Source organism: Barbus barbus, assembly GCF_936440315.1.
Source record: "Barbus barbus genome assembly, chromosome: 5".
Classification (NCBI taxonomy): domain Eukaryota; kingdom Metazoa; phylum Chordata; class Actinopteri; order Cypriniformes; family Cyprinidae; genus Barbus; species Barbus barbus.
In genome coordinates, this window is record NC_136733.1 from 16,750,381 (window position 1) to 16,764,870 (window position 14,490).

Genomic DNA, 14,490 nt, shown 5'->3' on the forward strand with positions numbered 1-14,490 from the left:
CAGCTTCCTGACAGCCTGATGTATGAAGCTGTCCTTCAGTCTGCTGGTCCTCGCCTGGAGACACCGCAGTCTCCTCCCTGATGGCAGCAGACTGAAGAAGCTGTGTGTCGGGTGGGTGGGATCACCTGCAATGCGGAGGGCTTTGCGGGTGAGACGGGTGCTGTAAATGTCCTGGAGGGAGGGGAGAGAGACACCAATGATCTTCTGGAAATTAAGAAGAAATTCCCAGGAATTAAGACTTCTGGAATTTCTTCAGGTCATTAAGAAGAAATCTCCTAATAGAAAGCAGGAGCCACACACTTCCCATCTGTAGTAATGAACCGCTATAATATGAATGATTCTATCATATTTAGCCATAAATACAGAACAAAGAGTGCAGATATACTGTATATTTGCAATCTGATCTCCTGCACCTGTGGACTACATCCCTTTCATGTCGGCTTGTTTTATCTTCCCTGCCGGTCAACTTCCTGTTAAATCCAAACACTGCCCTGAGCCTTGAACTCTGATAGCTTTCTAGTTTGTTTTACGATAAAACATGCTGTGTGCCCATGTGGACTGTTGTTCATGAGACTACAAATGGCAGCAAACGTTCTGTCAGGCCCAGCTGTTCTCTACCAGGTACTCTCACGATGTAAAGGTTGCAATGACAGTGTGTTGAGGATATTGGCATCTCCTCAGATACAATGGAAGTAACCAGAGACCAACAAATCTCTGGTCGTAATTGAGGTGGATGCAAGAATCAGCAATAAGGTGGATGTAATGAGAAGTGACTGAGTCTCTGGTCATAAATGAGTGGCAATGTGAGGTCTATGTGTGGGGGTTTTGCAGAAAATGAGAGGACAAATGAGATCCTCAGAGCAAGCAAAAGACCTTTAATGGAATGGCATGTGTGTCACATACATCACACTAAGCAATCACAAGCTCCACTATCCACATAAGCCATAAAGTTAACCAGAATCCTATTACACATAGACAAGAGTGTACGTCAGTCCACGAGTTTCATACCCGTCTGTTTCACAAAAAGGAAGATAAAAAATAGCTTGCACAGCATGATTAGAATGAACTAGATTTTTCCCCATGCAAAAGTTTACACCACAATGCAAACGGTGTTGATCTGCAAATGCTGATGTTCTGGGTGGTTGCTTTGAGAAAATGCAGAGCAACAAAATTTTCTGTTGAACGCTTCATATTACATTTGGCCACGACTTCCCTGGCCTAATGGTTAGAGAGTCGGACTCGTAATCCAAAGGTTGCGGGTTCGAGTCTCGGGCCGGCAGGGATTGTAGGTGGGGGGAGTGAATGTCCAGCGCTCTCTCCACCCTCAATACCACGACTGAGGTGCCCTTGAGCAAGGCCAAACCGAACCCCCAACTGCTCCCCGGGCGCCGCAGCATAAATGGCTGCCCACTGCTCCGGGTGTGTGTTCACGGTGTGTGTGTGTTCACTGCTGTGTGTGTGCACGATGGATGGGTTAAATACAGAGCACGAGTTCCGAGTATGGGTCACCATACTTGGCAGTATGTCACTTCACTTCATATTTGCAGTCGCTCTGTTCATGTGGACTGCAACATGTGTTCATGTTGCAGTCGCTCTGTTCATCCATGATTGCTTGCTCATGAATTATTGGCCTCTCAAATGTATGTATGTATGTCTGGGTCATTATCAAAAATTATCACGGTGGAAAACCTGTCCCTTGGTCATCAAACTCCACATAGGCAGCATTCAATTTATAAATAAATAAAGAAATACTGAAATAATAAATAAAGAAATATTTTATAACAATATGAAATATTTTTATAACTATATGAAAAAGTTTGATGCTTGTCTCTTGATTTTTTTTTTGTTTAAAAAATACATTACATAAGTTCAGAGTAGGAGCAGTCAATGCAAATGTGCATGATTGCCCTACAATGTTAAAAATGTTCTTATTTGCATTTAAATTAATTTTATTTTCTTACAATTAATTTACTGTACAGTATATGGGTCATTGGTTTCATATTATGTGAAGAATTTCAGAATCAGAATCAGAAAGAGCTTTTATTGCCAAGTATGCTTGCGCATACAAGGAATTTGTTTTAGTGTCATAAGCTTCCAATAAAAAGATGAGATTAAAAAAATACACATATGTAGATATAAATAAACAAAAAATTTAAAAAGAAAAAAATAATTGAAACATAAATGATTGTATATACATTTGTGGAATAGATGATAGAATTGGATAGAATAGAAGGGGATACAGGGATGTACAAGGATGGAGGTGGTAGCAAATAAATATAAGGTTATTGCACATTGTTATTGCATAATGGGGTGGGGGGAGGGGGCATTTAACTGTTCATAAATTGGATTGCCTGGTGGAAGAAACTGTTCTTGTGCCTGGCTGTCCTGCTGAATTGTGGCTCTGTAGCGCCGGCCAAATGGCAAAATTTCAAAAAGGGGATGACTTGGATGTGAGGGATCCAGAGTGATTTTCTGAGCCCTTTTCCTCACTCTGGATGTATACAGTTCTTGGAGGGTGGGCAGGGGGTCACCAATAATCCGTTCAGCAGTCCGAACCGTACTTTGTAGTCTTCTGATCCCTGATTTTGTAGCTGAGCCAAACTAGCCAGTTATTGATGTGCACAGGACAGACTCAATGACGGCTGATTAGGACAGTTTCAGCAGCTCCTCTGGCAGGTTAAACTGCCTGAGCTGGCGAAGGAAGTACAACCTTTGTTGGGGTTTTTTTTTACAATGGAGTTGATGTGAGTGTCCCAATTCAGGTCCTGAGAGATGATGGATCCCAGGAACTTGAATGTCTCCTCTGCAGTCACAGTGCTGTCTATGATGGTGAGTGGGGAGAGTGGTTTCTCCTGAAGTCCACTGTTTTTAATGTGTTGAGCTCCCGGTTGTTTAGACTGCACCAGCCAGGCAGCTCTTTAACCTCCTGTCTGTAGGCAGACTCTTCACCGTCCTGGATGAGGCCGATGAGTGTGGTGTTGTCTGAAAACTTCAGGAGCTTGACAGAGGGGTCTTTAGAGGTGCAGTCGTTGGTGTACAGAGAGAAGAGCAGTGGGGAGAGAACGCAGCCCTGAGGGGCACCAGTGAAGCGGCTGTTTGACATGAATTTCCCCAGTCTCGCTAGTTGCTGCCTATGTGTCAGAAAGCTGGTGATCCACCAACAGATAGAGCTAGGGACAGAGAGCTGGGTTAGTTTGGTCTAGAGGAGTGTAGGGATGATGGTGTTGAAGGCCGTCATTAAGTTCTGTTATCTTGGGTTTCTTTGGAACAGGGATGATGGTGGAGCGTTTGAAGCAGGAAGGGACTTCACACAGCTCCAGTGATCTGTTGAAGATCTGTGTGAAGATGGGGGCCAGCTGGTCAACACAGGTTTTCAAGCAGGCTGGTGTCACACCGTCTGGGCCTGGTGCCTTCCTTCTCTTGTTCCTCCTGAAGACCTGGCGCACATCTTCTTCACTGATCTGAAGTACATGAGTGGGGGAGAGGGGGGTTGCAGGGGGTGTTAACGGTTGTGTAGAGAGATAGTCAGGACGGGTGTGGGGGGTTTCAAATCTACAATAAAACTCATTCAGATCTTCAGCAAGTTGTTGATTCACCTCAGTGCTAGGGGATGGTGTCCTGTACTTGGTGATGGCTTTCAGGCCTTTCCACACTGAAGCGGAGTCATTGGAATTGAACTGATCTTCCAGGTTTTTAGCGTAGGTCCTTTTAGCCACTCTAATCTTTTTTCTTGGAGGGTATTTCCATTGAGTAAAACAGTTTTATGATTAGTAAAAGTGCATGAATGACCAAGTGTAAACACGCATTCTGATCAATAGATATGACTCCTGCTATTCATTCAGTGCAAGGGGATTTTATTATCTGGCAAGAGGAAAAGTAAGCGAGTTGAGAGTCTTCACAAATTAATAGAGTATTTAATTACAGTGACTATTTAAGTCTAAATATGTATCCTCAAGAATACCTCCCCTTAATTACCACCTGTCATCCAATTCCGAGTTTAAGCTGCAGCAATAAAGAGAAGCCCAGACTATGGTCATTTGTACAGCCCAAAATAACAAAACCAGCAAGGATAGAGTGGATACAGTTTTCGCTAATTCCAGCACTGTTTGCTTCCTGCCGCTGTATTGGCTGAGGCCAGAATGCCGTCTGTCCTGAAAAGCTGGGAAACTGGCAGCTAACCACAGGAAAACATAATCCCAGATGACCGTTCACCGGCAAGCTCATTACTTCCATTTTCTGTTATGTGGACAAAAATTTAGAACAAGTTTGTTGTGATCAAAGCAATCGCAATGTTAGACATCTCATTTGCAAGGCTGCGTTTCATCCTTGAGAAAAATCATCCTCAATAAGAAGCCATTCCGGGTCATGTGGATCATAGGCCAGAAATGCTGAGAATTGTAAAGGCATATTTTTGCAGTTTGGTCTTCCCTCAATCAAAATCTGTCGATGGGAAATGCTCTTCAGGTGGACGTTGTTGAAGTGTAAAGTGATCCAGAGTGGGAAACTAAGTGAGGGGTGTGTGTGTATGATTACAGGTTGAGTGAGGTTGTGTCATGCTGTTCTTTAGCTAACGTGAACATATAGCAGCATTGCCTGAAGTTAATGGCAATAGATAGATAATCTTGCTACCCTTCTATTTTACATTCTCCAAGCATTCTTTTCCTTTCTGTGTATTTCTATGGCTCCATTCACACAGTCAGTATTTACCAACAGCTGTGACTCAAATTGTTTTGTACATACAAGAGCAGACAGGAATCGAATAACGTCTGAATGCACATGTAACTGCTGTCAATCCCTGTGACAGCACTGATGTAACCATAGAAACAGTCAATTTGAAAAGATAATGTATTTTAAGGATTTGTTTTATTATAAAATACATTTTAACCTCCTCTAAGGTGTGCAGTCAAAAAACTTTCAATTTTTTGCATTCCACCCAGTTGTATCTAGGTTTCTCATTCCCATTGCATATAGACTAAACACTGTTCAACACACATTGAGCACATCAAATTTGGCAAATGGAAGCTCAAACATGCATGATCAAGGACCAATGAGGTTTGTTCTCATGTGTCAAGCAAGTATGGTTTAGCCTCCATTTACCATATTTAATAGGCTCTATGTATGTGTGCTGTATCAATATTTATGTGTGAATAAAAGCCTAAATTAAATCTTTTCATCATATCAGGGTTCCTACGTGGTCCGGAAAAGTATGAAAAAAAGAAAGCAGAGTATGGAAAAATATTTGCATTTCCAGACTTTTGCCCCTTATTAGTGATATATATATATATATATATATATATATAATAGAAAATTAAGAATTTAATAAATTTATCAAACAAGAAGTGTTTTCATGGCAGCTGTTTAGTGATTCTTTATTGATTGTCAAAGACAACTAAGTGCAGAGATGAGGAAACGCCTCCCTGCTTAGAACGTGCATTTGAAAAAGCAACACACGCTGAACATCTTCCCTTGTAATGACTTGTAACGAGAAGTGTTTCTATACCTGTTGTTCAACAAAACAGAACATGTTTTCACTCCACAACAGCAGTTGAGTGTTTAAAATAACTTCCTTTTGTGATCTGATATGGCTTCTTATTACAGAATGAGACAGAAAATATATACTGTAATTAAGGCTATGTCGATTAGCAATGGATTCTAAATATACTTATATATATTATGAAAATACCCGAGATGGCTTGAATAACACATAAAACTATACATTTCCAAAGTCGAGTGTTAATTGTCTTCAGGTTTGGTTAGTGAAAGCTGGATGCCTTTGTCCATATTTGGAATTTCCTGGAGTGCCCTCAATCTGATGTTATTTTAGACAAATTAGATCAAAGTTCAAGCCACTGGAATTTTTTCCTTAGTCATCTTGCTGAGGGTAATTGGTTTAAGGGTAAGGTTGGTTGGTTGATTACTCTAGTATGTTTAATGGTGGATCTTCTTGAACTCAAGATGCTCTCTGCAGAGTGGAGCTGAAGGCCTCCTGCTAGGCGTCCATATGAGATTTGACTCTGGTTTTCATGGCCACATTCATAGGAGGCAGAATCAGCAGGGAGGTTCACTTTCAGACGCGTGACACCATTGACTTGACACTTATCAGTGGGGAAGGTCCAAAAATTCAAAGGATAGTGGAGAAAAGGACAATTTCGCTCCTGGTTTTTCTTTGTGTGTCACACAATTTCAGAAAGTCACAGCCTTTGTAGTTTCACATAAGAGGACATTTGACTATCACCATCAAATATACTTTGCAGCTCATTCTGGTTAAAAAAAAAGCTCCACTGAAATAGGAAAATAGGATTAATATTACTATAAAAATAATGTTTTATTTATATAATGCCTTTCAAATACCCAAGGACACTTTACATAAGGTAAATAGAAACAAGAACACAGAGAGAGAAATAAAACGTGTACACAAATAGTATAAAACATGAACAACCAAGCAGCAGTCATAGATGCAATAATATGCAATATACAGGTAAGTTACAAAACAAACAAAGCATAAAATTAAGGCAAGCTATCAGTTAAGAAAACATATTGTAAATAAGTGAGTTTTGAGGGCAGTTTTAAAGGTCTGGAGTGAGGATATAACACGGAGACCTTGTGGTAGTTTATTCCAGAACTTGGCAGCAGAAACTCAGAAAGCCCTACCACCCACACTAGTGACGAAGAGTTTTATTGATCAAAATATGAATTGTTCAAGTATAACCAAAGTGAATATAACCATTTATGTATCAAGATATTCTACTAATATAAACTTGTATCTGCCTGTGTGTAGAGGCCTGCATGAATGGAACATGCGGACATATGGTGAGGCTGCATGTCCTGTTTTGACATTACACAAAATATATGAGGGGGCCCTTACTTTCACGGAACATAAAATTAAGGTCTCCTATATGCATCTTGGTAGCAGACTAGAAACACAGCCAAAAAAGGTAAAACGCATATGTATGAAATGTATTGAACACGCCTAAAGGAAAAACTACAGAAAAAGATTCGGGAGATTTCTCTGCAGAGTTTTCTCTGCCTTATTGTCTAATTATAATAAAGTCTCTCTTCTGGCATCAAAACCCCAAGACTTCAAGAGTGATTCTTCATAGAAAAGGCAGAAGCCACCACACTAGGTAGTCGGAATTTGGGGACTTCAAGCAAATTATCAGAGCTAGATCTCAAAGTACGGGCAGGGACATAGGGGAGAATTAATTCTCAAAGGTAGGAAGGTGCTAAACCTTCAAATAATAATTCAGCAGTGTGAGTGGACAGTTGTTCTGTTCTGAAATGAGTGGTAAAAGTTTTCTGATCAGAAATTCTGTGCAACCAAATCAGTTTCATTGTTTTTTGGTTAAAAATTACCCAAAATCAATTTTTGGGCAAGTACATAACCAGCCAAACCTATCTCCTTACCTTTGCCACACAATGGCTTACCTTTGTCTTCACAATGGTAAGCTTGTAATAATGTTTTCTAATTTGAGTGGTACTGGTAGGTTTTCACGGAAATACAAGCATGCCGTGATGTATTGTAATGCTTTTTTTTTCTCAGTGACATGTTACTTAATTGTTCAGATGACATTTTCCGATGAACATTCTTATTTGTGATTCCTAAGTACAGTATCCACATTGGTGTAATGACTGACAGCCACACATTTACCTCAATATATTAGATTCATCTGCGCTGGAGCCGTGCCAATGCACAACCCACGTAAAGATAAAATTCCGCAAATAACTACAATTGCAGGTTTCAAACAGAGATGGCGACAAAGAGACAAAACCTACGGACTACAGCTTTAACATAACATAGGTCTTTCAAAGAGACATAATTATCTTTCAAAAGCTTATGGTCGATGGGATTTTTTTAAATGAGTCTCTTAAAGATTTTTAGCTTTTGATCAATGTAATATATCCATTCTGGATTTAAAGCTGCAGTCTGTAATTTTTGGCATTCTAGCGGTTAATGAAAAGAACTGCATGCATCTTGCGGAAGAACATTGTAGCCAGAGCTACTTCTCTCTGTTTATGTCTATGACGAATCACGCAGGTACTGGGCTACTCCGCAGCGGTACCTACACGAACCAGTCTAAAATTGTCCGGATATAAACACTTATTATAGGTGTACCATAGTGATTCAGGACAAGCCAAAAACACTGTTTGGAAAATTTATTCATTGTGTACTTGCTTATTATATAAAGTTTGTAAATTTTGAACACAAAGTTACGGACTGCCGCTTAAAAAAAAAAAAAAAATCTTACTGACCCCAAACTGAACTGTAGCATAACTCAACATGAAATATACAATTCTGCTTGTTGATATAAAGTTTCTACTACGTACCTCAAACAAAACACAGAATATTGAATTTGACGCAACAGATCAGAAGTGCTCATTGCAGCCAAGTCCCTTGTAAAAATGTGTTCAACCCTGATAGCAGCAAGCCAATCAAATTCAAATTAGAGCTTGTCAAACTGAGAAAGCTTTTTGCCTTTTTGTGTGCAATTGACATCATAAGGTCTCTGGAGGAGCATAATATAGCTTAAACAGCTTGCTAATTGCTATTGCATATGCTGTGGTCTGCCCTGGAGATGAACTGTTTTGTTGATGTTTTTATGTCTTTTTCCTCGCAGCTACGCTTGGCACTCTGGACTTCAGCCTTCTGTATGATCAGGAGAACAATGCCCTGCACTGCACTATCAACAAAGCCAAGGTAAGAACCATCCTCAGGAACGGATGTGTGACAGATTCACATATTCAAATCCAAATGCTCATTTTGGCAGCACCTCCAGTATTTTGAAGCCAGTGGGCCGCTTCATAAAACTCCTTCCTTCTGCTAGTCTGTCTTTTATAGGGTCTATAAAGTTCTATAAAGTGAACAATTGCCCGGTCCTCTTTGTAATAGGGATGTTGTGCTCCAGGGGGATCCCTTTGGCCTGCTTGTGCCTATGAGCTCTTTTCTCTGTTGTCATGTGGGAGGCATTTCCCCTGACAACAGACTGCTGCTAGCATCTGCTGCTGTCTGTTTTGCTTAGTATTCAGTCTAGACCGGCTTTGTCCCTCCAGCAGTATGCTACAAGCAATCTCTCTCTCTAACTCTAACTCTCTCTCATCTTTTCTTCCTGTTTCTTCCTGTTTCTAATGCTTTTCACACTCTACCTCTGTCCCTTTGTTGCCTCGAGTACAAAACACTGCAATGAAAGTGCAACACTTCAGTAGTTTCATTTTATTTATTTATTTTTTGTTCTTTATTCTCAAATGCTTCTGTTTCAAGAGGATCTGTTGCTGGAATAACAACTATGATTTCTTCAAAAAAATGTATAATTAATATTGAATACTGATGCCCTCTGTTGTTTAAGGGAACTACGTATAGCTGGTATTTACATTGAAAGCATTGGTTTCAAACTCAATTCCTGGAGGGCCACAGCTCTGCACAGTTTAGCTCCAACACTAATCAAACACACCTAATGCAGCTAAACAAGGTCTTCAGGATTACTAGAAACTTCCAAGTAGGTGTGGTTTGGAGCTGGTTGGAGAATTGAGTTTGAGACCTCTGATTTAAAGCGGCAGTTGATTGCGATTTCACTTTTTTACCGTTAGTTAGTGTGTAATTTTACTGTTGAGCATAAACAATATCTGCAAAATTGTGGCACTGAAAGTTCAATGCAAACGGAGATATTGTCTTTTAAAATTCTGGCAGTTTATTGCCTACAAAAACGGCTCATAGGGACTACAACAACTTACTTCTCGGGTTCGTTACGTCACGAACCCAGACAAACCCCACACCTGGGAACATGCAACAAAGGGGGCAAGGCCATGCTGCGCTGCTTTAGAGAAGAGGAAGAAAACTAGGGGTGCACGCAAAAATCTATTCAGAAATGAATCGCGATTCTGTCTTCTAACGATTCTAATGGATTCACAAGTTTCAAAATCCATGTTCTAAAGCAGCGGTTCTCATTCCTGTTCCTCGCGTCGCCCTGATCAGCACATGCTCTGCATCTCTCTCTCTCTCTCTCTCTCTCTCTCATTCAGATCATCAGATCAGCTCCAACAATGAAATGTTCCATTTTTACACTTTTCACATAGCTATGAGAAGCGTTATACATGGACGCGCGTGCAGTTGCCGTACTGTATTAAAGCTTTAATCAAGATAAAACCGTATATTAAAAGCTAACAGAAGCAGTAGCACTTACAAATAACAGCATTTCTAAAAGTATGAGACAACAACAAACAAAAAACATACCATTAATAGCCATGCTTGCACAGGTTCTGCGCGATCCTCTTGACTAAGAGTGTACTCACACTGGGCGTTTTGAACCGTTTTGGCAGGGTTCATTTAGCCATCCCTGGCTTGGTTGGAAGAGGTGGGTCAGCGCGCAGTTCGGTTGGGCTCAGCACAGCGCACAGCATAAATTATAAATTAATTATTGTTAATTATTCGGCAGAATATTAGCGAAAGTGGTTTTCTCCATTATCTCATACATGACGAAAGCATGCTCCGGCCCAGAAAGTTTAGGGCAAGTGTGAGTGCAGGCCAGCGGGGAAGTGAGGAGTGGGGATAATCGCACTCGGGCTTGGTTCAAGGCAACCGTGCCTAGTGTGAGTACACCTAATATCCTCTGCATCTCAATCGGGCTCAAATTGATAAGCAATATAGACGACACCATTGTTTGCAATACAACCAGAGCACATGCCACTGAGGTGAGGGGCGGGATGTTTAGATGCGCACTAGGGGTGGTTTAGCCAATCACAACACACTGGACTAGCTAACCAATCAGAACCCATCGCGTATTTCTTAGGGAGGAGCTTCATAAAAGCAGTAAATGATCAGCGCATTTATAAGAGAATGGACAGAGCGGTGTGGAATAAAGGTAAATTACGTGAAAAAAATATTTTAAAAACAAAGCATTAACACATGTTAGACTATACCCCATAAACACAATCAAGCCTAGAAAAAAAACCCACCCCTTTAAAGGAAGTTTATCCAAAAATTTAATTTCAGAAGCTTTATATAATATCTTTGTGTGAGGATTGTCAAATGATTTGGTTCCATAAAGCAAATTTAATTTAGGCCTAGATCAAGCTTAGTCACTGTGGCAACTTATGCTGCGAAACTAACCTGGTCTATAGTAACCTGGTTTTATGACAGCTGTACCTTTTATAGTTTGCAGAACAGATAGCAGAACATTAGAACATTACAATCTAAAATTGCTCTTTAAAGCATTAAAATAACTAAATTAATAGTTAAAATCACTGAATTAAAAATGAAAGTAAATAATTACTATTTTCACTGCTATAAGAAACACATGAACTCATTTGAACTTAGTACTGTGCTAGCTTACATTTGATTTACCCATTACAATACTCCCTTTACAGTTACTGCTATCATAAAAATACACTTATATGTAGGCTTAAAATTCCACAAGACCTATTTAATGTCCAACAACAAATATTTTAGCAAAAGGTATATTTTACTCATAGGATTATTGTGCTCCTATTCGATTGCGTTCTGTCTGTTTAGTGCGCATGCGTGCAGCAGCGCTCATTGCTCTCGTGTGCCTCGTCCACTCCTGACAGTAAAATAGATATGCTTGCATGACTTTCTAACATTTACAGATGAAAAATAAACCTGTGAGATGTCGGTTATGCACTGAGGATCACACAACGTCTTAAATGCATTAAACAGCACAGATATGTATCGTTTGTTTTGCCATGATGGATCGATTTGCTCCATGATCGACATTAAGGGCTGCTTAAGAATAAGCATGCACAAATTAGTGAGATTGTGTGAATTTAATTTGTCGTTTATGGAACCGCTTTAGCCCCAATTGATTTGCTAGATTATTTCAAGTCAGGTTTTGGACTTTAATCCCCATTTTTCCTCAGGTCTCCATGGTGTTGTGATTCGTCATATTCCCACAGCAGCAGCAGTTGTGATGAGAGAACGCGCTTGAGACATATTATATATAAATAAATAGTTTTTTACTGATGCAAATATGTTAGAAACGATGCATCGCGATTACGCTACATAAATGACAACTTGTAGCCGATGCACACTTTTTAAACTGACTTTTTAAAACTTTTTATGCCGATGCACCGAGCGAATCGGGGAATCTTCCCATCTCTAATATATATGTATGTATATGTATATATTATATATGTATATATATTTATATGTGTGTGTATATTAGGGGTGTAACAATACGCGTATTCGTATTGAACCGTTCGGTACGAGGCTTTCGGTTCCGTACGCATTACAGATTTGTTCTCAGTGCCCCTGCGCTCAACAACGCAGCCCAAATGACGTAACAGGCATCGTGCTGTCTGTCCAGTGATGACCTCCCCTTGCTGGCGTGCATCGAAAGATGATGATCTTGTATCGACGATAGCCAGAGATATTGTCAAAAACATACATTATTGGCAATATTAGGAGTATTTGGCATTTCCAATTAAAGTAGGCCTGTTACATTCTTATTTTTATTAGACCTATTATTATTATGAAGCTACTTTTATTATTGAATTAAAATTACAATTAATTTGCCCTGCAATAATTACCACATAACTGACGCGCTGCGAGGATAAGATTAGGCTATTTACTCCTCAATTAAAATGTAAAAAAAAAAAAAGGTATTTTAAAACAGGTTTATTAGGTTATATAATAAATTATAGTCCTATCATTCAGATCAGGCCTTTTGTCTCGGAACATGCAACACAACTCCTTGTTCAGGCTCTTGTTCTGTCCAGACTTGACTATTGCAATGCTCTCTTGGCAGGTCTTCCAGCCAATTCTATTAATCCTCTACAATTAATCCAAAATGCCGCTGCAAGATTAATCTTTAATGAGCCGAAAAGAACACACGTCACACCTCTGTTCATTAATTTGCACTGGCTACCAATAGCTGCTCGCATTAAATTCAAGGCATTAATGTTTGCCTACAGAACCACCACTGGCTCTGCACCCCTTTACCTAAATTCATTACTTCAGACTTATGTGCCCTCTAGAAGCTTGCATTCTTCAAGTGAACGACACATTATTGTACCATCCCAAAGACACACAAAAACACTTTCACTGACTTTTTCATTAACTGTTCCCCTCTGATGGAATGACCTGCCCAATTCAATCCGAGCAGCCGAATCCTTACCCATCTTCAAGAAACGGCTAAAAACTCATCTGTTCCATCTTTACTTGACCGTCTAACTCTAGCACTCTCTATTCTAATTTTATTTTATCTATGTCTTTTTATTAAAAAAAATGAAATAAATAAAAATTTATAATATTTATCTGTACTGCGTTAGGCTAACTGAGACTTGTAATAGCACTTGCACGTTGTCGCTCTTTTGTTGGTTTTGATTGCTTCTTATGTCCTCATTTGTAAGTCGCTTTGGATAAAAGCGTCTCCTAAATGACTAAATAAATAAATAAATAAAAATAAATAAATAATTACAATATTAACACTGCAGTCATCAATAAAAATCAATGAAATAAGCTTTTATTTCAAGCACCGACTTTCAAAATCAACCTGTTTAACACGAAATACGTTTCTTTTCATTTTTTTTCACTATGTACGGGCCACAAGAGAAATATTAAGGAAATAAATTAAAACAGCTATAGCCTATACCGTTATCAGCATATGTTGAAGTAGATTGGTCTCTCTGAGAGAATAAGCGGCGTCAGATACCGAAAGCTTCGTCATTACTCTTCTTTCCGTTTTTTCTTTCACTTTCTGCTTATAGTGAATTGACTGAGTTTAAGATGTTCACCGGCATAAATATTGCGCAAAGTTTACACATGTGCAAACGCATGCTTGTGTGATAACCATTAGTTTACCTTCATGGTTTAAAACAGAAATATTTCCAACCAATTACCCCCCCCCCCCCCCCCCCCCTCATTATTGTGCATATTCCTCAACTCTCTCTGTTTCTCTATTTTTGTGCATTGAAAGGTTACATTTATTTAACCTATTGAATGTCTGTCAGTTGCCTAACTGAAGGGCTGTGATGCATGCAGATATCACTAAAAATATGTCTGGTGGATTTAACCCTAAGCCAACCTAATTATACAGGGCTTCTCTAAAGTCTATTCTTTAGTGCATTAAAAATTTCTTACAGCGAGATAATCAACAGGTTGTACTTTAATTGCTCTCGTTGGTCAGTCTAACCGCTGACAGCAATGCAAGAGAGACCTAAATCTAGTCAGTGTATATTCAGCTACAAAATGCACTGCGTAAGCAGCTGTGCATCTTTTTGGCGTAGGCCTCTCTCTCTCTCTCAGAGGTGTGCTGATGCCTGTGGGACGAGAGCCACTGATTTGGGTCTCTGGGTCTCTCTCTCTCACTCTCTCTTGTGTTTTCTCTCATTCTGTCTCTCATTCTCACCTTTGATGACATCTAATCACTCTGTAAAGCAAACACCTACCTGCACATCCCATTTTTTAATTTGCATCTTATTGTGCTTCAAACACATAGTATATTTTTTTCATTCGTGCATGTAAAAGACAGGGTGCCAAGA

At 39.6% G+C, this 14,490-nt stretch overlaps 1 protein-coding gene across 2 annotated transcripts in view; it reads left to right on the forward strand.

Annotated features, from left to right (window-relative positions):
* The window catches only part of LOC306869181 (double C2-like domain-containing protein beta), a 132,162-nt gene that overhangs the window by 43,646 nt on the left and 74,026 nt on the right, over positions 1-14,490 (forward strand). For both annotated transcript variants that reach the window (XM_079415823.1, XM_079415824.1), the window contains exon 2: positions 8,616-8,695. In XM_079415823.1, coding sequence (XP_079271949.1) covers positions 8,616-8,695 — 80 coding nt within the window. The remainder of the gene's footprint in view (positions 1-8,615; positions 8,696-14,490) is intronic.